General features: G+C 36.8%; 1 protein-coding gene across 1 annotated transcript in view; it reads left to right on the top strand.

The window, feature by feature from the left end:
* Positions 1-23,111, top strand: part of LOC126162095 (kinesin-like protein KIF19) — a 585,325-nt gene extending 562,214 nt beyond the window's left edge. Inside the window, exons 17-18 of the mRNA XM_049918372.1 lie at positions 6,957-7,008; positions 22,217-23,111. Of these exons, the coding sequence (XP_049774329.1) occupies positions 6,957-7,008; positions 22,217-22,249 (85 nt within the window). The 3' untranslated portion in view covers positions 22,250-23,111. The remainder of the gene's footprint in view (positions 1-6,956; positions 7,009-22,216) is intronic.
* Positions 23,112-24,123: the final 1,012 nt, after the last annotated feature.

Genomic DNA, 24,123 nt, shown 5'->3' with positions numbered 1-24,123 from the left:
AATTGGTTCCTTTTACTGATCCCCATAGCTGACATGATACAGTGTCCAAACAATACAAAGAAAACTTGAGTGTCATTCCAAATAGGTTCACCACTCATCCACCCTCAATATGTTGGAGAAAATACATGTCCGTGACATAAAACATCATCCAAAATCATACTGAATGCCTTCTCATAAAATGATTTTGAAGAACTAGTTCAGGAGCTCCCTTGAAGTGTAAATGGTTGCAAAAACATGCTTGACCTCTCAGCAACAAGTAATCCTGACCAAATAGATAGCATCTTAACAGATACAGGGATTAGTGACCATAAGGTTGTTGTAGACTGAATACATAATATCCTCACCCACAAAAAATAAACACAAAATACAGCTATTTAAAAAATCAGATAAATGTTCACTTGACACCTTCTTAAGAGGCAATGTCCACTCCTTCCAGACTGACCATGTAAGTGCAGACCAGATGTGGTTTAAATTCAAAGAACTAGTATCAATGGCAGTTGAGAGATATGTACCAAATAAATCAATAAGAGATGGCACTGGTCTCCCAGAAAAGTAAGAGTTGATAATAACTGACAGGAAGTCATCAAGCACAACAGAAGTAATAGCCAGCATTCCCAAAGAAAGTATTATAGTCCCTCTGTTATTCTTGATCTACATAAATGTTTTAGGAGACAATCTGAGCAGCCTTCTTAGATTGTTTGTAGATGGTGCTCTCATTTACGATTTGCCATTTACCATTTATGTAAAGTTGTCAGATGATCAAAATGAATTGCAAAATGATTTAGACAAGATGGAATGATCACATAGATAATGTTGTGGGGAAAGCAAAGCAAAGATTGTGATTTATTGGCAGAACACTTAGAAAATGTAACATGTCTACTGAACAGACTGTTTGCACTAACTTGTCTGCCCTCTTCTAGAGTAATGCTATGCAAAGTGGGATCCACATCAGATAGAATTGATAGGGGAGACTGAAAAACTTTAAAGAAGGTCAGCTCATTTTGTACCGTTTCAAAACAGAACAGAGTGTGCCATATATATAATACATGGATTGGGTTGTGCAGTTAAAACGAATCTGTTTTTCACTGTGGCAGTATCTTCTCATGAAATTTGAAACACAGACTTTCTCCTTAGTGTGTGAAAATATTTTGTTAGTGCCTACTTACATAGGAAGAAATTATCATCATAACAAAATAAGAAAAACCAGAGCCTGCACAGAAAGATTTTAGTGTTCATTATTCCTATGCATTGTTCTCGAGTGGGACAATAGAGCTTAAAGGTGGCTCGATGAACCCTCTACCAGGCACTTAATTGTAAATTGTAGAATAATCATGTAGATGTACAGGTATGAGTTTTAACATGATAGTATATCAACACATCATCATCATAATGATGCTGCTTGCTCATAACAAGGACTGGCAACCATCCGTTACTGAAAATGACAGTCTTTGAATAAAGATTCCACTTGTACATCTTTTTGAAATGAAGTATATCTTTTCCTTATTAGACTTGCCTGCTTATGGCCCAGGCACAAAAATTTCATAATCATGGTTTGCACTGTTGTTAACACTAGCAAACAAGCATCAGTAAACTGATCATGAGTTTAAACAGTTGGTGGGCACAAGTGAAAAACATTTGAACATTTGATCATACACAGTACACATTTTCTGTCATTCCATTGGCTGTTGAGATTTCATTGAAACTTCCAAGAAAGTTTGCTCACTCTGCACTCATTTGGATGCGAACAAACTGTGAAAGAACTTTTAATGTCATGTCAACAAAATGGAGAAATGAATAAAACAGGCATTCAGTTGAATGGAATTATTCGTATATTTGAAATTGAACAAAATTTACTCAGAATTTGCTGAAAAAATTAAGAAATGCACATTTTTTAAAACCTGTCAAAAAGTGGAACTTAATATAATTACTTTTGGTTTAAGGGAGACCACTCAGAAAAAGCTGACTCATGGAGTCACAGACAGGCACACACAAAAAGAAAGAAAACTTGCTATCTTTCAGAGTGGCCCTTCTTTGAGCTAGAGTAAAATAAATACAGTAAACACAAACACACAAGCCTGGAAAAGGATCACTCCAAAAGGTAAAATGTTGTCTTTCTTTTTGTGTGTGCCTATCTGTGACTTCATGCTTCGGCTTTTGCTGAGTGGTTTCCTTTAATCCAAATTCTATCAGAACTTTACCAACACATATATAATCTATGACATTAAAAGCTTACTGTAGCTTTAGTTTTGAAGGTTCCAAATATTTTCAAACGCTTTTTGTGGCCTTAGTTTTAAAAATTTAAGATATTTTCGAAAAGTTTTTTCTTAATTACTGACTTAATATTTTAACTGACTTAAATGAGTATTAAAATCATGAAATTTTTATGGTTAATAAATTGACACATTTTTACCATTTTAAATTGCTTTTGAAGTTTTCAGATATTGTTCATTCATAATAATATTAATTCCTGGATCACATGCCAATAAGATAATATTAAAGGAAGAGATAATATGAATATATTTTCTAGTGTCAAAGTCCTGGCAATGACCTTTATTTTTACTCAACAGAATTAATAATCCTACTCAGAACAGTTGCAAAAATGCTACAGTACTATGGGAAAATGAAATACAATTTACTGCATTATAGGAAACTTACAAAATAACCACAAATAAGGTGTTTATCCTAGGGGCATCATGAAGTTTTGTTCAGTGCCTGTATTAGCATGAACTGCAACAGCTGCCCACTAGTCATGGGGTAAAAATTCGCTAACTTTATTTCTACTTTGATGTAACTAGACATTTATAGACTATTTATTAATATAACACTGTACACAGCTATTAAAACCAGAATGACACCTGCTAACAGTTTCCGAGCAATGTAGTACCAACCACTAATTAATCCACTGCACTCATATTCCCCATCCATTCAGTCATATTTATGTTTTCTTTGGTTTAAAAAATTATTTGAGATTATTTCAAAATTATACAAACAATTTCATTCCCCATCCTTATCAAATATAAGCTTGTGCTAATCTCTAATGATCTTGCCATACTAATATTCCTTCATTTTGTAAACAGTTGCCTGTACACTGAGGTGACGAAGGTCATGAGACACCTCCTAATATCATGTCAGACAACCTTTTGTCTGGCATAGTGCAACAACTTGACATAGTATTAACTCAACAAGGTGTTGGAAGTCCTCTCCAAAAATATTTTGTCATGCTGCCACTATCACCATCCATAATTGCAAGAAAGTTGCCAGTGTAGGATTTTGTGTACAAAATGACCTCTCCATTATGTCCCATAAATGTTTCATGGGAATCATCTCAGGAAATCTTAATGGCCAAATCATTTTCTTGAATTATCTAGAATGATTTTTCAAACCATTTGCATGGCACATTCTTATCCATAAAAATTCCATTATTGTTCAGGCATGACATGCATGATAGCTGCAAATGGTCTCCAAGTAGCCAAATATAACCATTTCTACTCAATGATCCATTCAATTGGAACAAAGGACCCAGTCAGTTCCATGTAAACACAACCCACACCATTATGGTGCCACCACCAGCTTGCACAGCACCTTGTTGCCAACTTGGGTCCATGGCTTCTTGAGGTCTGTGCCACACTCGAACCCTACCAGCAGCTCCTACTAGCTGAAAGTGGGATGCATCTGACCAGGCCAATCATCGAGAGTCCAAACGATATGGTCATGAGCCCAGGAGGTGCACTGGAGGTGAAGGAATGCTATTAGCAAATTCATTTGCTTCGGTCGTCTGTTGCCATAGCCCTTTAACACCAAATTTCACCACACTACCCTAATGGGTACATTCACTGTACATCCCATACTGATTTCTATGGTTATTTCATTGCTAATGCCGCTGATCTGACAATGTTGGTCAATACATTGTCCATAGTAAGAGGTAACGCCTGAAATCTGGCATTCTCGGTATACTCTTGACATTGTGAATCTCGGAATACTGAGTTCCCTAATGATTTCCAAAATGAAATCTCCCATTCATCTACCTCCAAGTACTATTCGGCATTCAAAGTTTTTTAATTCCTTTCATGCAGCCATAATTTTGTTTCAACACTTTTCACATGAATCATCTGAGTACAAATGACAGCTCCACCAATGCACTGCCTTTTCTGCATTGTTACTGTTGTCATCTGTATACAGGGTGTTACAAAAAGGTACGCCAAACTTTCAGGAAACATTCCTCACACACAAATAAAGAAAAGATGTTATGTGGACATGTGTTCGGAAATGCTTAATTACCATGTTAGAGCTCATTTTAGTTTCATCAGTATGTACTGTACTTCCTCGATTCACCGCCAGTTGGCCCAATTGAAGGAAGGTAATGTTGACTTCGGCACTTGTGTTGACATGTGACTCATTGCTCTAAAGAACTAGCATCAAACACATCAGTACGTAGCATCAACAGGTTTGTGTTCATCACGAACGTGGTTTTGCAGTCAGTGCAATGTTTACAAATGCGGAGTTGGCAGACGCCCATTTGATGTATGGATTAGCACGGGGCAATAGCCGTGGTGCTGTATGTTTGCATCGAGACAGATTTCCAGAATGAAGGTGTCCTGACAAGAAGACGTTCGAAGCAATTGATTGGCGTCTTAGGGAGCACGGAACATTCCAGCCTATGACTCGCTACTGGGGAAGACCTAGAACGACGAGGACACCTGCAATGGACGAGGCGATTCTTCGTGCAGTTGACCCTAATGTCAGCATCAGAGAAGTTGCTGCTGTACAAGGTAACATTGACCACATCACTGTATGGAGAGTGCTATGGGAGAACCAGTTGTTTCCGTACCATGTATAGCGTGTGCAGGCACTATCAGCAGCTGATTGCCTCCACGGGTACACTTCTGCAAATGGTTCATCCAACAATGTGTCAATCCCCATTTCAGTGCAAATGTTCTCTTTACAGATAAGGCTTCATTCCAATCTGATCAAATTGTAAATATTCACAATCAGCATGTGTGGGCTGACGAGAATCCGCACGCAATTGTGCAATCACGTCATCAACACAGATTTTCTGTGAACGTTTGGGCAGGCATTGTTGGTGATGTCTTCATTGGGCCCCATGTTCTTCCACCTATGCTCAATGGAGCATGTTAACACGATTTCATATGGGATACTCTACCTGTGCTGCTAGAACATGTGCCTTTACAAGTATGACACAACATGTGGTTCATGCACGATGGAGCTCCTGCACATTTCACTCGAAGTGTTCGTACGCTTCTCAACAACAGATTCGGTGACCAGTGGATTGGTAGAGGTGGACCAATTCCACAACCCAGGTACCAAATGTAGAGACTCTTTGTGCTCGTATTGTGTATGGCTGTGATACAATACACCATACTCCAGGGCTGCATCAGCGCATCAGGGATTTGATGTGACGGAGGGTGGATGCATGTATCTTCGCTAACGGAGGACATTTTAAACATTTCCTGTAACAAAGTGTTTGAAGTCACACTGGTACGTTCTGTTGCTGTGTGTTTCCATTCCATGATTAATGTGATTTGAAGAGAAATAATAAAATGAGCTCTAACATGGAAAGTAAGCGTTTCTGGACACATGTCCACATAAGATATTTTCTTTCTTTGTGTGTGAGTAATGTTTCGTGAAAGTTTGGCCGTACCTTTATGTAACACCCTGTCTATACAGGGCTATTACAAATGACTGAAGCGATTTCATAAATTCACTGTAGCTCCATTCATTGACATATGGTCACGACACACTACAGATACGTAGAAAAACTCATAAAGTTTTGTTCGGCTGAAGCCGCACTTCAGGTTTCTGCCGTCTGAGCGCTCGAGAGCGCAGTGAGACAAAATGGTGACAGGAGCCGAGAAAGCGTATGTAGTGCTTGAAGTGCACTCACATCAGTCAGTCATAACAGTGCAACGACACTTCAGGACGAAGTTCAACAAAGATCCACCAACTGCTAATTCCATTCAGTGATGGTATGCACAGTTTAAAGCTTCTGGATGCCTCTGTAAAGGGAAATCAAGGGGTCGGCCTGCAGTGAGCGAAGAAACTGTTGAACGTGTGCGGGCAAGTTTCACGTGTAGCCCGTGGAAAATTGGCTCATGCCACAACTGGAGACCGACAGCGCCGATTTCATCTTTCAACAGGATGGTGCTCCACCACACTTCCATCATGATGTTCGGCATTTCTTAAACAGGAGGTTGGAAAACCGATGGATCGGTTGTGGTGGAGATCACAATCAGCAATTCATGTCATGGCCTCCACACTCTCCCGACTTAACCCCATGCGATTTCTTTCTGTGGGGTTATGTGAAAGGTTCAGTGTTTAAACCTCCTCTACCAAGAAACGTGCCAGAACTGCGAGCTCTCATCAACGATGCTTTCAAACTCATTGATGGGGACATGCTGCGCCGAGTGTGAGAGGAACTTGATTATCGGCTTGATGTCTGCCGAATCACTAAAGGGGCACATACCGAACATTTGTGAATGCCTAAAAAAACTTTTTGAGTTTTTGTATGTGTGTGCAAAGCATTTTGAAAATATCTCAAATAATAAAGTTATTGTAGAGCTGTGAAATCGCTTCAATCATTTGTAATAACCCTGTACATACCACTATCCCTTGACTTTTGCCACGTCAGTGTAACAGTGTCACAATTGTAGCACCTTTGACTGTTTTAGAACGCTTATGTAGGACTGTTTACTAATTGACTACAATTTAATCAGAGTCCATTATTTAACAAATTTCACTGGTGTACTGTCTACATTACAATAGCCATTCTAAAAACACTGGATTATCTCACCCAAGTTCCAGTGCTGACAAAGTACAGTTGAATGTTAAATATTAAGTAAATATTCTGAGACCACTCTGTAAATAATGATTTTTTTTTATGTATGGTTTTCTTTTGGCAAATGTACAGCACTTTTACCTCAATTTGTCTTGTGTTTCAGAAGTGGTCTGAGGAGGAGTGCAAGTCAGAATAATTTATCTTCTCCAAGACAGGTACAGTTTAGATGTAGTTAGAATCAATTTTGGTTGCATATTTTAGTTACATATACTTTGCTTTTCATAAAATGTGACTATATTTTTTCATGGATCCAAGGGAAAAAAGTCACTGAAATATGGAAAGTAGTCAAATATATGTTTTTTAAAAGCATGATACATTACAGAAGTAAAGACTTAAAGTTACGAAAAATTTTAATATTACAGTGTTGATATGAATTCATTATAACCAAATTTTACAGCTTTGAGTATCCTTGTCAAAATCATTTCTAGTTCAATTGATTGAGTTGTCTAACAGAAATTGCTTTAATTCATTTGAACACACCATTATATTACTCATTGAGCATTTAATATGGTCTGGCAAGATATGGATGTGAGTATACTGATATATGTGGATCCTTTATGTAGTAACTAGCGGACCTGACAGAAGTTGTCCTACATGATATTTCAAGCTGTTAGGATATTAAACAAAGTATGAAATGAAAGACAAATAATATAGTAATTTCATTATTCTTTATTTTGAAAGAACATCAATTTTTCTAAAAACAATTCGTTATAATCAATAATGTTTGTTTAATTTTATCTTAATGCGAGTTGATGAACAATATTTTTAGTCAATTCCTGAGGAGTATAAATGAATAAACTTGACGTTTTTCCAAGGCGAGAACATGCCACATATAATTGGCCACAAATCAACATTGTTTGACCTTGTGACTTACTAATAGTCATGGTAAATGCCAAGCGAATTGTAATTTGCAGACATCTGAATGGCATGAGTGAGTCTGAAGGGATCATTGGGATTTGTGGCAGAAGAACAACTTCACCTTCAAATTTGCCATTCAAAATTGTAGCTTCAAGTACATTGTCCATAATTTTTTTATGACTGATCTTGTACCATTGAATAGCTTAGGTGCATTTAAATTTCCAAGTAAAATGATAGGTTAGCCAATTTTTAATCGCAAGTTATGTGGCGGCATTCCTGGTAAATGCAGTGAATTCAAAAATTCAACAGGATAATTGACTGCTTCATCAGGATCGGTAACAGTGTCGATCGATTTGAACAATATCTCATTGCCGGGCCGGGCGTCAACAACGATATTCTTTGCAGCTAAAATAACTCATTCACGAAGCCACGCATGATTAATACAATTAGCTGGTAAATCTGGAAATATGCTCTCAATCGAAGCATCTTTCGTATTTACCATGTTACAGAAATTGTTTGGCAATTTGATTCATTGTGTGTCTCCATGCAATGGTATTGTTCCATTTCCAATGTTGAGCAATTGCTCGGAGAATGATAGTGCCAATTAATCGTTTTGCAGTTGAACACGTATATTTGTGTTAAGACGTAATGTACTGACATTTCGCCATAGATAAGATTGTTTTATACATGCGTTAATTTCAGCTGCATATATAGCGCGTGGAATGACCGGCAATGTCTGTCTAAAATCACCGGACAGCAGCAGTAAGGCACCATTAAAAAGCCTGGTGTTATTATTTAGATCTTTCATCATTCTATCAAGAGCTTCAAGTGAATGCTTGTTGGCCATAGTGCATTCATCCCAGATAATAAATATGCATTTTTGCAAAACTTTAGCCATACCGGAATGCTTTTTTATGTTGCACACTGCATCTGGATTTGTGTGAATGTTCAACAGCAACTTGAGTGCTAAATGTGCAGTCCACCCGCCATCAAGCAAAGTGGCTGCAATACCTGATGAAGCAACTGCTAACGCAATATGATTTTGCGATCGAATGCGTGCAAGTATTAGTGAGATGAGAAATGTTTTTCCAGTGCCACCTGGTGCGTTCAAAAAAAAGAATCCACCTTGTTCTGCTGCAATTGAAAAATTAATTAGATTGTATACATTCTTTTTTTAATCAGTGAGTAGTTGCTCATTATTTTCAACGAAAGTAGTTAAACAGACCGTATTGAACTGTTGTTCGCGCTGAATCTCGCTGTTAATGATGTCTGTTGCTGGGTGGTTAGGTGAGGGCATACCAAAATGAATGAGTGGCATATTCGAAATCAGAATGCAAACATCTTCAATCTTTATTAGTGCCTCATTATATATTTCTGGCAAAAAAGTGATGTTGGGATCTTGATCAGCGATCCGAATGCGATGCAGAATGTTGTCACTCATGGAATCTTTATATCTGTCCCAGAGGACAGAAGCTTGAGATTGAAAACGTGTCATCAATAATATGGTGAATAATTGGTAAATTTGGTGAGGAGAGGAACTCAATGCTGCATCTGCAAGTGTAATATCCCAATGGTTGTCACCTTCCAGCAAAGGTAATTCGTGACACACATCATGATATGTGTTGTACAAAATGCCATTGACTATTCGCAAGTATTGGAAAGACGTCGGTGCAGGAACATTAACCAACAATAAACGCAAGAAGAAACATTTGCGTTGCTTTGGATGGACTGTATACAATCGGCCTAATGTATTTCCCATAAATATTCCGTTGTATCCATCAATCGGAACACCTCGCTTTCATGGTTCCCACTTTTTTGACTGTTTGTTCCATGTGAAATATCGTGGCACATCAGTATACATTAATGTCTTTGCGAATTGACCAGGAATACCTGATTGGTTGCATAGTTTGAAAATGTCAGTTGATGTGGTTTTTGGGCAATTGATGCACGTTGTAGAGCAGTGTCATAAATAAACACGCTGCCTATTTTCAAGGTGCACGGCCAAATGTATAACAGTGGGGTCTCTTTCGTGTATCCGAAAACCCAAGATACACCAAACTGCTTCATTGCTGCTGATGTATCGGCCCATTTGATACTGTGTTATTTCATCGTTTTCATTAACATTGTGAACAGCAAATACAGCTATATCACTCCCCTTATGGACACATTTGCATATATATTTTATGGACCTCACCGAACTGCAGAGCTCAATGTTTATGTGTGCTTTGTAGATTTTACACAGCAATGGTGAATACGGAACCACCCAATGATTGTCTATGTCAACTGTTGTACCATTTGACATGCGTAATTGATGTGATTGACCACCATGGTCAGAGTCTCTACGACGATACAATAGATAATCATCGATATTAGTGATTGTATCATTTATACAATTTTTTGGAAAACGTTTTGTACATTTTCCATTGTCCATGCACGGCGCCGTCATGTTTATAGCACCACATGGACCATGGATCATGTTAGCGGCAACAATCTCATACAATTCTTGATCGATATTCCGAACTGGAATATCCGCTCAGATAATTTTATCAGTTTCTTCAGACTGTGTTTTGTTGACCAACCAAATCAAAATATGCGCATGTGGCAAACCTCGGTTTTGCCATTCAATAGAATACAGCCAGAAACGTGTTTTACCAAATACAGAGGAATGTATAATCAAGTTCATCAACGATTTTAACTTTTGTCTGAAGACATGTGCAGTGATATCATGCCGATCTATTGTAGTTTGACCTGACAATAATGTAATTTTAATTTCATCCCATTTTGGATTACACATAAATGTAATGAACAAATCTGGTCGTCCGTACGCGTGCGCAAAAGTCATGGCGTCTTGAATATATTTTTGTATATGAAGTGGGCTAACAATATTTGATGATGGAAGAATATATAAAATACCGATGTCATTGATATTAGTTATTCCATCCATGTTACCAACAATAGCATCACACAAATGAATGTATTCCTCAGCTCAAAGTTTTGCTTGATTATACCTGATGTATCGTAATCGCTTGCTTTCAATTTTCACATACGTATCAACGATATATTGATGAAACAGCTGGCAGCATCGTAGAATATTACTGTCTTCATTGGCATGAATCACTAACCGATATGCTTAGAAGTTCATTGCGCTCACTTTCTTGCTGGTTTCTGTACCTGCAAATTAAAAATATAATTAAGACAAAAAGAAATTAATTGTGCATAAAAATAAAATATTAGGTAATGACATGTGTAGATTGTACCTGTTGCTGGATTTCTTTGTTTGATATTTAAATGATATCCATCTTCTCCTTCTCAAAATATCAATGGATATTGCAAAGTGTTGTAAGAGCGATGACTGTTTTCAATCGTATGCACTGTGTTCTCTCTGCGTTGGATTCGTAATCTCGACATTCAAATGTGACGCCAACCATAACAACTGCAACTTCATTAATGGTGGGTGCATTATATCAGTCCGCGTGCTGCCCAGATGGTGCTTTGTCTGCTTTGATGACGATCATATAGTTGTCGTTTTGCAGTCTGTTTGAAACGGAATTGAACAACTGGACCAACTGGTTGTGATTCTGTAAAAACGGTTCTAAAATACCCACCATTTCTCGCTCCTCAATCTTTTCGATATGGTTGTACTGGCAGCGTGCATTTATTTGCTGCTCCTCATCAGCCATGAAGTAGATTTACAGAAATTTTGAACCAGTATCAGGGATCGACATTAAAGAACCAATTTGATGATACACTTGGCCCTGAAACGTAAACGTTGATTGAAAATTGCGACCATCCTCATTCTGAATGATTTTTGTTGCTCCAAATGATGTCATTTGATAGCACGAATTGAATTTGCGAATTTTACACAAAAACAATTTAGATTGAGATGTACCTCCCGACAATAATGTTTTCAATGGTTCTGGTGGCGAATTCAATGGTGGCAATACAACTTTTCCAGACATGCAGCATAAAACGGCCGATTCACCTTTGTATTTGAGTTCATGACAGTGTTGGCATTGTTTGTTCATAGCACTGATTACAATTTGTGAAAGTGATGAATAGTCAATGTTCTAACTCATATTCAAACGCAAGGCAAAGAAGTGATGCACTTGTCAATGCGCAGTACACTTGCAAATGCTGTTGTTCACGTGTTCTGAATGTGTCAGTGACTCATTGACGGGCCAGTCTTTGTCTCAATGCATTAGCTCAAAGGCGTTCATTGCGTTACTCTTGACTTCCATTAGCACATCTGATTGCACAAAAAAATGCAACGCCACCTATCATGCTGATTTAAGAATGTTAATTTTCCAGGCCCCCACTTGAATGCATACACAAAAATTCATTCAAGTCGATCCAGCCGTTTAGTTGCAGTATAGATAAATAACCTAGATACCAACTGCAGCACCATCTACCGGGCTGATTTGTGAATCTAAACCATCCAGGGCACCACCCAAACGCATACAAAACAATTCATTCAAATCGGTCCAGCCATTTAAGAGGAGTTCAGTGACATACACACGTACAGTAAAATTATATATATAAAGATGAAAGTTTTTGTAGTGACTACTATAGATCCTAATATTATAATAACACTTTACTGTTTTTTTACCAGTCTGTCTGTAGCTTAGTTGGTTATATTATAGTACTTTTAACTAAATTTACTCCTCAAATACTTTAATTTTACCATTATCATTTTCCACATAGGTACACATCCTGCTGAGGGTTTTAATTTGCAGACTTCTTGCTGAATCTCTCATATAGAACTTGGACTCACATTTGCAGAGATGGCAGCTCAAATCCCCATCTGGCCATTCACATTAAGGTTTCCCATGCTCTTCAGAAACTGCTTAAGAAAAATGCCAGGATGATTCCTTTGAAAAGGACACAGCTGATTTTCCTCCCCAATTTGCAATTGTACTCATTGGCTTTAAAACATTAAACCTCAATCTTCATTTTCCTATATTAAAAACAAATCTGGGTGCATGATAATGATCACTGTTACAATTTAAACAGTTACTTTGAGTCAGTTACTTATAGAATTCAAACTGATTTTTATTCAGTACCATGCAATAAACTTATAGTGCCTTAAAGTGGTAGATGAAACAAACTGTAGATGTATTTACAGGACTTTTTTCCTTCAAAAGTGCTAAAAGCTACTTCAGCATTTACTAGATATAGATTTCTTACTTAAATACTAAATACAGTATCCACGCAAATTTGAATATAGTAACATTATTGATTCATTTTCTTAATGGAAATTTCAATGTTCTACAGGTAGGTGTGATGATGTTACTCAACTGACAGTTTGAAACTAACCACTATAATCTTTCATAGTAATAATACTGGATGGTTTGACACCATAATGTCCAAAAGATCTAACATATTTCAATTGAACTATCATACGTAATTAAGTAAAAGAACCATAGGACAGATTGTCTAATGGTTATAATGATATTTGGAGACATGACTCAGTATATCTTTGGAGTCAGTTAACTTCAATGATTTGTGTGTAAAGCATTAATAAATAGTTAACTTGATCATGAAAATAAAAAGAAGAGAATTGATTTTGGAGAATGGCATGGGACATAGATAACTCAGACACCAGAGTGTCCTCCTGATGAAGGAAGTGGGGAGAAAAAGGGGGAGAAGAAGGCACTGGAGAAAGTATTAGGTCTCAGATAGTACAATTTTAAGTTCTATGTCAGATTTAGTTCAGAGATGATACATAGGATAGACCATAAAATGGAATTTGGATCCTTTTATCACTCACCAGGCTCATCTTATGTAACTGAAAGGTTTAGTGAAAACTTCTGTTCACTTGTACTTAAGGAAAGCCGGAATAATCCATCTCCTCCATGTTAATTTTAGCAAATAGAAGGAACACTTTTTCTAAAATCATTAAACATATTGCTCTGAAATTTGGACTTCATGTTCATTGAATATTTTTCTACAAAGTTATAATGCCATGTTAAGAAATATTTATTGGTTCTTGTTCCACAATTTCTTTAAACAGATACTTATTTTTTTCTCTAAAAATTTGCACTTTTTCTTCTATAACTCTTGAATTATACAATATTTTTTAGAATTTGTTATAAAAATTAAGGAAGAAAGTAAACAATATTGTGTATGGAATGAGATTTTCACTCTGCAGTGGAGTGTGCACTGATATGAAACTTCCTGGCAGATTAAAACTGTGTGCCGGACTGAGACTCAAAGGTAGGAGATGAGGTACTGGCAGAAGTGAAGCTGTGAGGATGGGGTGTGAGTCGTGTTTGGGTAGCTCAGTTGGTAGAGCACTTGCCACAAAAGGCATAGGCCCTGAGTTCAAGTCTCAGTCCAGCACACAGTTTTAATCTGCCAGGAAGTTTAATATTGTGTATAAATTTCATTGAATATTGTTAGCAGTTTTTGAGAAAATGTCCCTCAAATACGAAAATTTTAAAGTTAACGGGAAATGGCTTCCAAAGTTTTTTAATACATTTTTGCCCCATGTGATGGATTATCAGCATCCCCTTCTTTTTCCAGTGTTAGTTTCCTTTTCAATGGTATTTTCTTCCTTTTTCTGCATGTTTTAGACTTTTGTCTCTTCTTCCTGCACCTCTTAGTCTTTCTTCATCAATAAGGCGCATTGTGGAAATGGTGTTGTGTGCTGGTTGAAAACCTAAACGTTTCACCACATCACATTTGATAATGTTTCCTTCATTGTGTGTTGCCACTGCATCATACACTCCAAAATGCAATGTTTTTATCTGTACAAACACTCTTTTGGGAATCCTAATCCAAATTAAATTACTTACACTTTCATTTGGATTTTGTGTTTTTGCATGTAAACACTTTCCAATAAACTTGGCAGTGATAAATCTCTGATCATGGGCTTGATTACATCAATTACAGCATTTGGCAAACTGTTTTTGTGAGCATATTCCTTTCCTGATTGGTACTTACACCATGAATCATCACCTGTGGGGCACAGTGCATGTTGTGGGTGCTCATTTGTTGATGCAGTATGAAAAAATTATGCCAATACTGTTCTCGTCAAATGCTCACTGCTTCTTGTATTATGCCTAATTTCACACCCATAATACCTCTGCAATCTATCAATTGCTTCATCTGTCAATCTTCCTCTTCCTCCAAGGGTCTTACCATCACTAAGCTTCAGGGATCCTAATGTCTGCTTTAGTTTGCGAAAGCGAGTCCCCATGTGCTTCTGCATATGTCCAATGCACCCCTCTTTTGTAATGTGAATTTCATTGCCATAAATAAGGTTTGAGTTACTCTACAGCTTTATATCCCTGAGAATCACCATATCCTAGATAGGTAGTGTATCATACATTATACTACTCATGTGATCTGGAAAGAATTGCTTTCACTGCCTCTACTTCCATTGCTCCACTCGTGCCGTGAAAATTTGCTTCACAACTTTCACTATGTTCATCCTTGGTATTGCACTTACATCTACAATGTTTTGAGAGAATAGTAACATGAAATACTTTGCAACTGTCTCCACTGGTAGCTGTCACAATTCCATTTAGAGATTTATTACCTCTACGTTGCCATGATCCATCTAAAGCAACAGTTAAATCTCTACAATTCCCATTATCTGTCACAGATTCTTCAACTGCTTTCTCCATTGTTGCTTGAGGAACATCTTCACCAGAAGATCCCACCAATTCATTATAAAATCCAAACTTGGTTGATGGTTTTGGCAAGTTCATAATTCCACGTAACATTGTCCCTGCAGCACTGCCCTTGCCAATGCAATGCAAGCCATACACTAGCCTAACATTTATATCATACACTTTCTTTCCACTATTACCACTATGAGGAATACCATTAGAATTAGAAAACGAAACTTCTGCAGACATTTGTTACACTTCAATAACATTTTACATACCAAACCAATGTGTGAAGTTATTTTCAAATCCAGTCCTCTTTCTTTGCAAACTTGGCATAATACGTTATGTTTCAAAATATTAGAGAGCAAGGAAATGTTAATTATTTCATTCACATCATTACTTTCACTTTCATAGTTTTCATATTTTTCTTTGCTGTCACCAAGTTTATTGCTGGAAGAAATTCTATCACATTCATTTGGAGTAGTTGGTGGAGCAGTCTGAGCAGCATCTCCCTTTGAAACAACAAAATATTTCTTCTTCCACTCATTATGCCTTTTCTTAAACACTCAATTGTTGAAACGGGGCATATTGATATCCACAAACCAAATACGTAAAACAGGTATGAGCAAAATTTGTCAAATATGCAAAATTGAATAGCTAAACAACACAAAGCGAACTCCACAAGTCAACACACACAGTATAGCATTTATGTTTACTGATATGAACAGTCACTTGTCACAGAGATAAAGCCATACAACGTTGGAAAACAAAACACTGTCTAATTCCACAAAGATACCCTGCTTGCAGCCAGTGAGTTATTATCGCTGAGTCTAATTTAACAGAGACAATGGCTATGCACTTAGCAACACCTGGAAGAGTGCACTGGATAAAGATAAACCACAGAGGAAAACTTCCTGCACTTTACCTCCTGATTCAAGGGATGGCACTGCAAGCAGCGCGGGGTCTAAATTACATCTATGGAAGTAGAGAGCATGACTTCAATATGCACCATATCACTGTTGCTATGATGTATTCCAGCCAATCAGAAGCCGTCCTTAGAATATAAAAGTGAGAGCCTCACTAGTTTACGACAGTCAGTTTTAGCCGTGATGACGACCATGGAGGTAGTGGTCGAAAGCTTGGAGATTTATCCTGAATTTATCTTGAATTTTTATTCAAGAAATATGTCGCGAAAGTGGAAGTAATGATACACTTAAGAAATAGAAGGAAAAAATAAATGTACAAAAATGTAAAATTGTGCACTTCACAAAATGAAAATATGAAGTATCTTATGACTATAATATGAATGAGTCACAGTTTGAATCAGTCAACTAATAGTAATTTCTATGTGTAATGCTTTGTAGGGATTTGAAATGAAAAGTTCACGTAGACTCAGTTGTAGGGGTAGCAGGTGGTAGACTTTGGTTTATTGGTAGAATACTGGGGGAGTGCAATCAGGCTATAAAGGAGACTGCTTACCAATCACTTGTGTGACTCAATGTCGAATAGTGCTCATGTATATTGGTGGGACCCATACCAAATAGGCTAAAAGGGGATATTGAACATACACAGAGAAGGGCAGCACGAATGGTCACATGTTTGTTTGACCTGTGGGAATGTGTTACAGAGGTGCTGAAGAAACTGAGGCAGAATCTTAAAGATAGACATAAACTATCCTGAGAAAGTCTACTAACAAGCCGGCTGGACTGGCCGAGCAGTTCTAGGCGCTACAGTCTGGAAATGCGCAACCGCTACTGTCGCAGGTTCGAATCCTGCCTCTGGCATGGATGTGTGTGATGTCCTTAGGCTAGGTAGGTTTAAGTAGTTCTAAGTTCTAGGGGACTGATGACCTCAGCAGTTAAGTCCCATAGTGGTCAGAGCCATTTTTTTCTACTAACAAAATTTCATGAATTGGCTTTAAATAATAACTCTATGAATATACTACAACCCCCTATGTATCACACACATAGGGATTGTGTGGACAAGATCAGAATAATCATAGCATAAAGAGAGGCACTGAAACAATCATTCTCCCTGTACTCCATATGTGAATGGAACAGGATGAAACTCAAATAACTGGTACAATGTGATGTACCCTCTGTCATGCACTTCATAGTGGTTTGCAGAGTATGGATGTAGATGTATGTAAATGAGTTATAAGTGTAGATGGATAGATGAGGGAGAGAAATTATAAGTGGAAGTAATGATACACATAAGAAATAGAAGGAAAAATAATTAAGCAAATAATGAAATTCTACCTTTGGGAAAAAAAGAACTGAGACAAGTTTTTAATGAGGATGAGGGTATGATGGAGAACAAGTTCCCATTTCCAGAATTCTAGGAAATCAGTGTTTTTGATTAGAGCCCAGTGACCTGTGGGATGTAGTGCTATTTTCTACTTTTACGTGTGTCCATCAGCAGTGCTTTGAATTATAATGCCTCTAAAATAACTAGAGGCCAGCTCTTCTCTTCTTGTAATTTAACAGCTGATGTAATCACTCTTACAAAGACTTATTAATTTTAGACATATAAAAGTGGCTTGCTGTTGCCACAGAAATGCACATTCTGAATGAAACAATGTGTGGAAAATTTCTTGATGTCCAACTGGACAATAAGCCAAAATGTGTTGCTCTCTGTTTTGAATTGAGGGGAAGCTCTCCTGTATAGATATAAAGGAATGGTCCAATCCAACATGTCAAAATGTAACCTGAAATTGTTCATAGAACAAGCAGACACTGACAGAAATGCACTGTCAAAATTTTAGCTGCTAAGGTGCACTGCAAGTATTTTTTAAAAAATATGTTAAAGTTACTCATTTTTGTTGCATGAAGATACAGCCCTCCTCCCCCCCACCCTGCCACCCCCCACCCCTCCCTCGTGCCCACTGCTTGCTGCCCAAACTGGTGAATAAGCAAACAGAGCCACGACAGGAGAAAGTAGCACCACATAGTGTGAAGTCAAAATTTTAAGCAGTTAACTGTACCAAAAATGTCTCAAATCATTAATCTGTAGAATAACTTTCAATTCATTTCATCAGCTAAACGGTTGCAGATGTAATTGTTAGACAAGTGATTAGCAGAGGAAAAAATTCAAAGCAATGTATTATGTTGCATTACTAAAGACTTACTTCAATTTGGAATTTAATATGTTGACAGGAAATATTTATAACAATTTCTGTAGTGTAGTTGTTATGATGATTTTTGGATAATGTGTATTTCACTAAAAATGAAGCTGTTCCTTGACTATTTCCAGTGGCTGTCTCAAAAATGCAAAGTGTCTATTTCACGACGAAAACAAATATTTTCTTTACACAAGGTACACCTGATGAAAGAAAAATTAATGTATTTAGGCACATCACAGTAGTTACTAGTTTTATTTAGACAGAACTGAGAAGGAGTAAGTAATGGTCATGGCTGTTATTCTGCATATTATACTGTGTACCATGCATACTTAATCAAATTTCTAAAGCATGCTGATGCAAACTGACACTGCAGAAATGAGTGAAGTTTAACAATACCGTACCACTGATAAACCAAAAATGATAAGGAAGTATCAGAAATTATGTTGTCTAACAAATTTCTGAAAAATACATTACAGTGTTGAAAAATTTCTTTATCGAGAGGCTGATTCTTTTTGTTGCCTTCTTAAAGACAGGTATGATGTTAAATCCAGGCCAAGAGTCCAACAGAACTAGTGAATTATTTGCTGTAACCTTTTTGTTGCCTTCTTAAAGACAGATATGAAGTTAAATCCAGGCTAAGAGTCCAACAGAACTAGTGAATTATTTGCTGTAACTGGTAAGAAGACGTCCAAGATGTAACACTGAAAATTATTCTCTACCACTTTTCCAGAATGTGCTATGTTGATTACACGATTTTTGTGAATAAACAGTCCTTTTTTTAAATTTCTGGTCCTAATTTGCCTTGGGATTCCTGAGGACAGGAATAAAGCTGCAGAAGCAGTAATCCACTCATACTTATCACTGTAATTGTTATACATGAATGTGTCGCAGCATTCATCAACTGCAGAAACAACTTTGTCTTCCTTTTGCTCAAAAGTAGAAAGTGGAATCTGCACATGGTTCTTGCACGAAGCCTGACTGACTGGCTTTATACACTGCATTTTAGGACAAAAAATGAAGCTTTGTCTATATGTCAGCTATGAATTTCTCGTTTTTTTATTTATGTTAATCACATCTCCTCTACACATTTACTTGAAGTGACTTGGTAATTTTGCAGCTATCTTTCTCATATAATTTCCTGAATACTGGTATGTTTAATTAGATCAACAAAGAATCAGTAATGTTAATATCACTTGCTGTTCAGAGGGACAAGTCATCTAGATCTCCCTCAGTAATGATGCACTGACTCCCATTATTAGTTCTAAATCTTTTGAATAGTTTTTCTGTCAAAATTTTGTGAGTTTCATTTTGGCACATATGTCATACTTTATGTAAATCTTTGTTTCATTTATATGATTTCGGTTCAGACTTTATGAAATGGACTCAGCTTTCCACAAAGCTAAACTTTATGTGTTTTTGAAATGACATTTTCATTCTGCAGCAGAGTGTGTGCTGATTTGAAACTTCCTGACAGACTGAAACTGTGTGCTGGACTGAAACTTGAAATTGAGATGAGGTACTGGCGGAAGTAGAGCGCTGAGGAGAGGTTGTGAGTTGTGCCCGGCTAGCTCAGTCAGTAAAGCAGTTGCCTGTGAAAGGGAAAAGGTCTCAAGTTTGCATGTCAGTTCAGCACACTGTTTCAATCTGCCTAAAAGTTTCAGCATTTTCTCCTTCCTTCTTTCTTTGACACTGAAGGCTATTGCCATACCTGTTTTATTTGGGCTAGGAAGGTGCTGTATTTTTGTTCTGGATTTTAATGAAGACAACAGTCATTGTTTGAACCACAATTCACAGAATCATCAGTTATTTCCTATTTCTTCTGATGTTTGCATAGTTACTTATGAATGAATATCCATAAAATTAACTAATAAATAATACTTATGTATGTCTTCAGAACATAGTGCATTCTTCGTATTTCATCTTTGCAAGGCTGAAAACATTAACTGGATTCCACATTACTGTGAAAATCTAACATCCGCACAAACACAGATGCTATTACCAAGTTCCTATGAAGAACTCACAAAGAAAATTAATTCTGATTATCTCCACTGTTAACACTTAGCAATACCGCAAAGGCAATTATGAACATTAAATGAGGTACAAATTCAAGTGGATACAAACTGTGAATAGTTAATTCAGAGAAATTATCAATGGAACTGATATTTGCTTTACAAATTATGATTGTTTTGTGCCATGTTATCTGTTTACCTATGTGCTGTCAACCAAGCCTATGTGCCCACCATGTTGCTCATGCACTGTCTACTACAGCTACAACAGATTTTAAATTTCTTCAGCTGCCTGATGAGCTACGAATTTGACAATTTTCAAGAATACTTGCAGTGTTGTGTTTCTTTCAGTGTATTCTTCATGCATAAAAGTATCACGGCAGGTTTCAACCTGTCAGATTTGAAAATTGCCTGGTGAGATGCATGGTTCAAAAAATTTATTAATAATGTATAATTTCTGATCATCATAATCATCATTCTCAAATTTGTCAGTCATTGGACTTACACCACTGGATACTGACTTCCTACAGACATTTCCATAGATTACATCCTTCAGCTATATGCACTCATGTTGCATCCACATATTATTTAATATTGTACAGACGCATTCCACTAGAATCTTCTCTCAACTTTTTCTTATCTCTAGAAAACAATAATGGAAGTATCTTTGTCGATCTGCCATCCACTCCTCTTCCACATGCCTTGCCCCTCCAATTTCAGTTTTATTATGGATACAATTGTTACCTGTTCTGTCTGACAGTTTTCATGTTGTTGTAACATGACATGGGTCATGACATAGTAACTCAAGAAGCTCACCATTAGATAAGAGGTGATATGGGATTTTGAGGTCATCCATTTCTTGGTTCATGAGTGGCTATGTATGGGAGTGAAATGGAAACTGGGTCAAACTAAGATTCTTCAGATACCTGTGGCTGGAGATGATAATAGGGAAAATAAGACACTGAGTTGGTTTAATGGTCTGCTTTTTGTTGCTTCTTCACATGGTAGCAATGAACATGCAGAAGAGTACAGACAATCATTTATAAAAACATGGATGAGGCTTACTAGATTCTCCGACCAGTTACCAGAACAAATAGCCACCCTGACCTATGATAACCAGTATTAAGTGAGGAATCTAGGAATACACTACAACCCCACTTGGGTCACTCCAATAGGGACAAAGAAGGCTAGTTGACACTAATTAAAGTAAGCACAAATGAACTAGAAAAATCCTTCTTCTCACACTTTTGATGTGAATGGAACTGAAAAAACCATAATCCTTCTGGCATGCACTTCACAGTGGTTTGCACTGTAGGTGTACAGAAATATATTTGCAACTGATTCCCATTTCAGTGTTATTTGCAGACATTACACTACAATTTTAAAGCACATAAAAGCAATTTGAAGTGCAGTTTGTGTGTGTGTATGTGTGTGTGTGTGTGTGTGTGTGTGTGTGTGTGTTTTGTGTGTGTGTTTGAGAGAGAAAGAGAGAGATGGGGGAGGGGTGAATACAGTAGGGCCTATTAATTGAAAAAGTGGCTCTGTAAGACTGCATAATTCATCATATCCACGTTTTACAGTTGATCTTAACACTTCTTGCCTTATCCTTCAATCTATTTACTGATTTATTCCAAAATATTCGTCTGTGTTCTTTCCACTACAGTCACACATTTATGAATTTTGTTAAGTATCCATACAATAAATTTTTTTTCTTTTGTTTTTTATTAGTGTATTTTGAAAACTGATGCATATTTACATTTTTCAGATGAATAGAGACACCCTGTGGCCTGATGAATAGAAGATATATTGAAGAATCTTAATTTGATATATAAAATGATGGTTAACAACATGGAAACATTGAAATGTGATGTGATAGATTGTCTTAACAAAAGCTGTGGTGTTAAGATGCTAAGAAGTGTGAATAATCAGAGAGGAAATTGAAAATAAGATCAATATTTGGGGTTACCTATTACTGCTTAAATGGCAGTGTCCTACTATCAGAGAAAAGATATGTCACTAGAAGGAATAAACATACATACTGAAGCAGGCTGTGATCTAAAGTGCAATCTGCTGTACAACTGCTAAGTACTTTTGTAAACTCACCTCTGTGATGAATGCTGATTTTCATGTTATCTATATTTTTAACTCGTGACCACAAACATATACAACTTTCATAAGGTTTTCCATATATTGAGTATTGTGTAATTTAGAGAAGAATTTGTCATTGTTGGAACAGTTGGCTGTAATCATTTTTGTAACAGGATATGTGAAATACTACATAGTCATAATAAAAATTACATTCTGTACAGTTTACAGATATACATTATAAATTTTGTTACAAAGATATTAGATGTTTGTACAAGAATAGTACTCTACAAAGGCCTAAGGTATTGATATAGAGGAGGAACCATATATAAGTTTAACTTACAGTGTTTAACATGAAAGGAAAACTTGTATTCTGTGTGACAAGGCTAGAAATACAGAGAAATAAATATTGCTAGAAACATGAAAACCATGTTAAATTATCCCCATTGTTCTTTCACTGTTTCTAGTATATGTGAGTCTCACAACAGATGGTTTTCTCTCAATTTGGAGCCTGAGTGACCTGTCCCCCTCCCCCTTGGGTAAGAACCATAAAAATTCTGACAGCTACAGATAATAACAGCTTTTCTATTTTAAGCATTTCTGCCATCAGTACTTTAAGTTTTGCATCCTCAAGGTACAAATAGTAAGTACTGAGGAGTCAGATTAGTTGCTATTTGAGCTCTCTTACAATGAACCCCCCCCCCCCCCTCTCTCTCTCTCTTTTGGTCTCTCTCTCTCTCTCTAACCCAATGAAAGAATCCTATACCAGAATAAGATTTTATAATCTGTCATCTAGCTTTTCAAACCATCTGAATTGCAATTTCCCATTGCCTTATCACTGAACAAAATGCTTTCTGTTATTCTACCTGCAACTATTCCTATGTAACTATAACATCACATCCCTACATGTTGTTGCTGCTATGTTTTTGTGTGAAATATAACTGAATAAATTTGCCTGTCAAATACAACGCGTGAAAAAATATCCCTTATTTTAGAGGTGCTAATATCCACCAACACAAGACAAAAGTGTCCACCTTTTATGGAACAAGTGCTCATACCTCTTAAGGTATGCACTTTATAACCTAAGTTTAATGGACATTTTTCTTATGTGGTCCATACTATCACCTCTCAAAATAAAAGGTTTTTTTTTTTTTTTTTTTTTTTTTTTTTTTTTTTTTTTTTTTTTTTTTAAAAAAAACACCCTGTATACTTGGATTAATTTTGTTTGCAATTTCCTCAATTCTGTTCAGTTCAGTTCAATTCAATTCAATTCTTTACTCATCTGTTAACAATAAACAATGTATGGATGTAATCAATTCATAGCCAGGTCTAGTTACAATAATTTTATAAATATTTAAGTTGTTTAACAATCATCTTACTCAAGTACAGGGTGACTCAGAATAATGGTAATGTTTGAAATGAGTAGTGGTAGCCATGGGCAAGTGGCAGCACTGCGGTTTCATGATACTTAGTGAGTAAACAGTCTGCCATCTCAGTAATCATGGATCAGTGGAACAGACAACACTGTGTGCTAGCCATAAAAATGTTTAATAAAATCAATGATATTTCGGTAGCGGCACAGATGGA

Source organism: Schistocerca cancellata, chromosome 2 (assembly GCF_023864275.1).
Source record: "Schistocerca cancellata isolate TAMUIC-IGC-003103 chromosome 2, iqSchCanc2.1, whole genome shotgun sequence".
Taxonomy (NCBI): Eukaryota; Metazoa; Arthropoda; class Insecta; order Orthoptera; family Acrididae; genus Schistocerca; species Schistocerca cancellata.
Note: the sequence above shows the minus strand (reverse complement) of the source record. Positions and strands in the feature narration are given on the sequence as shown.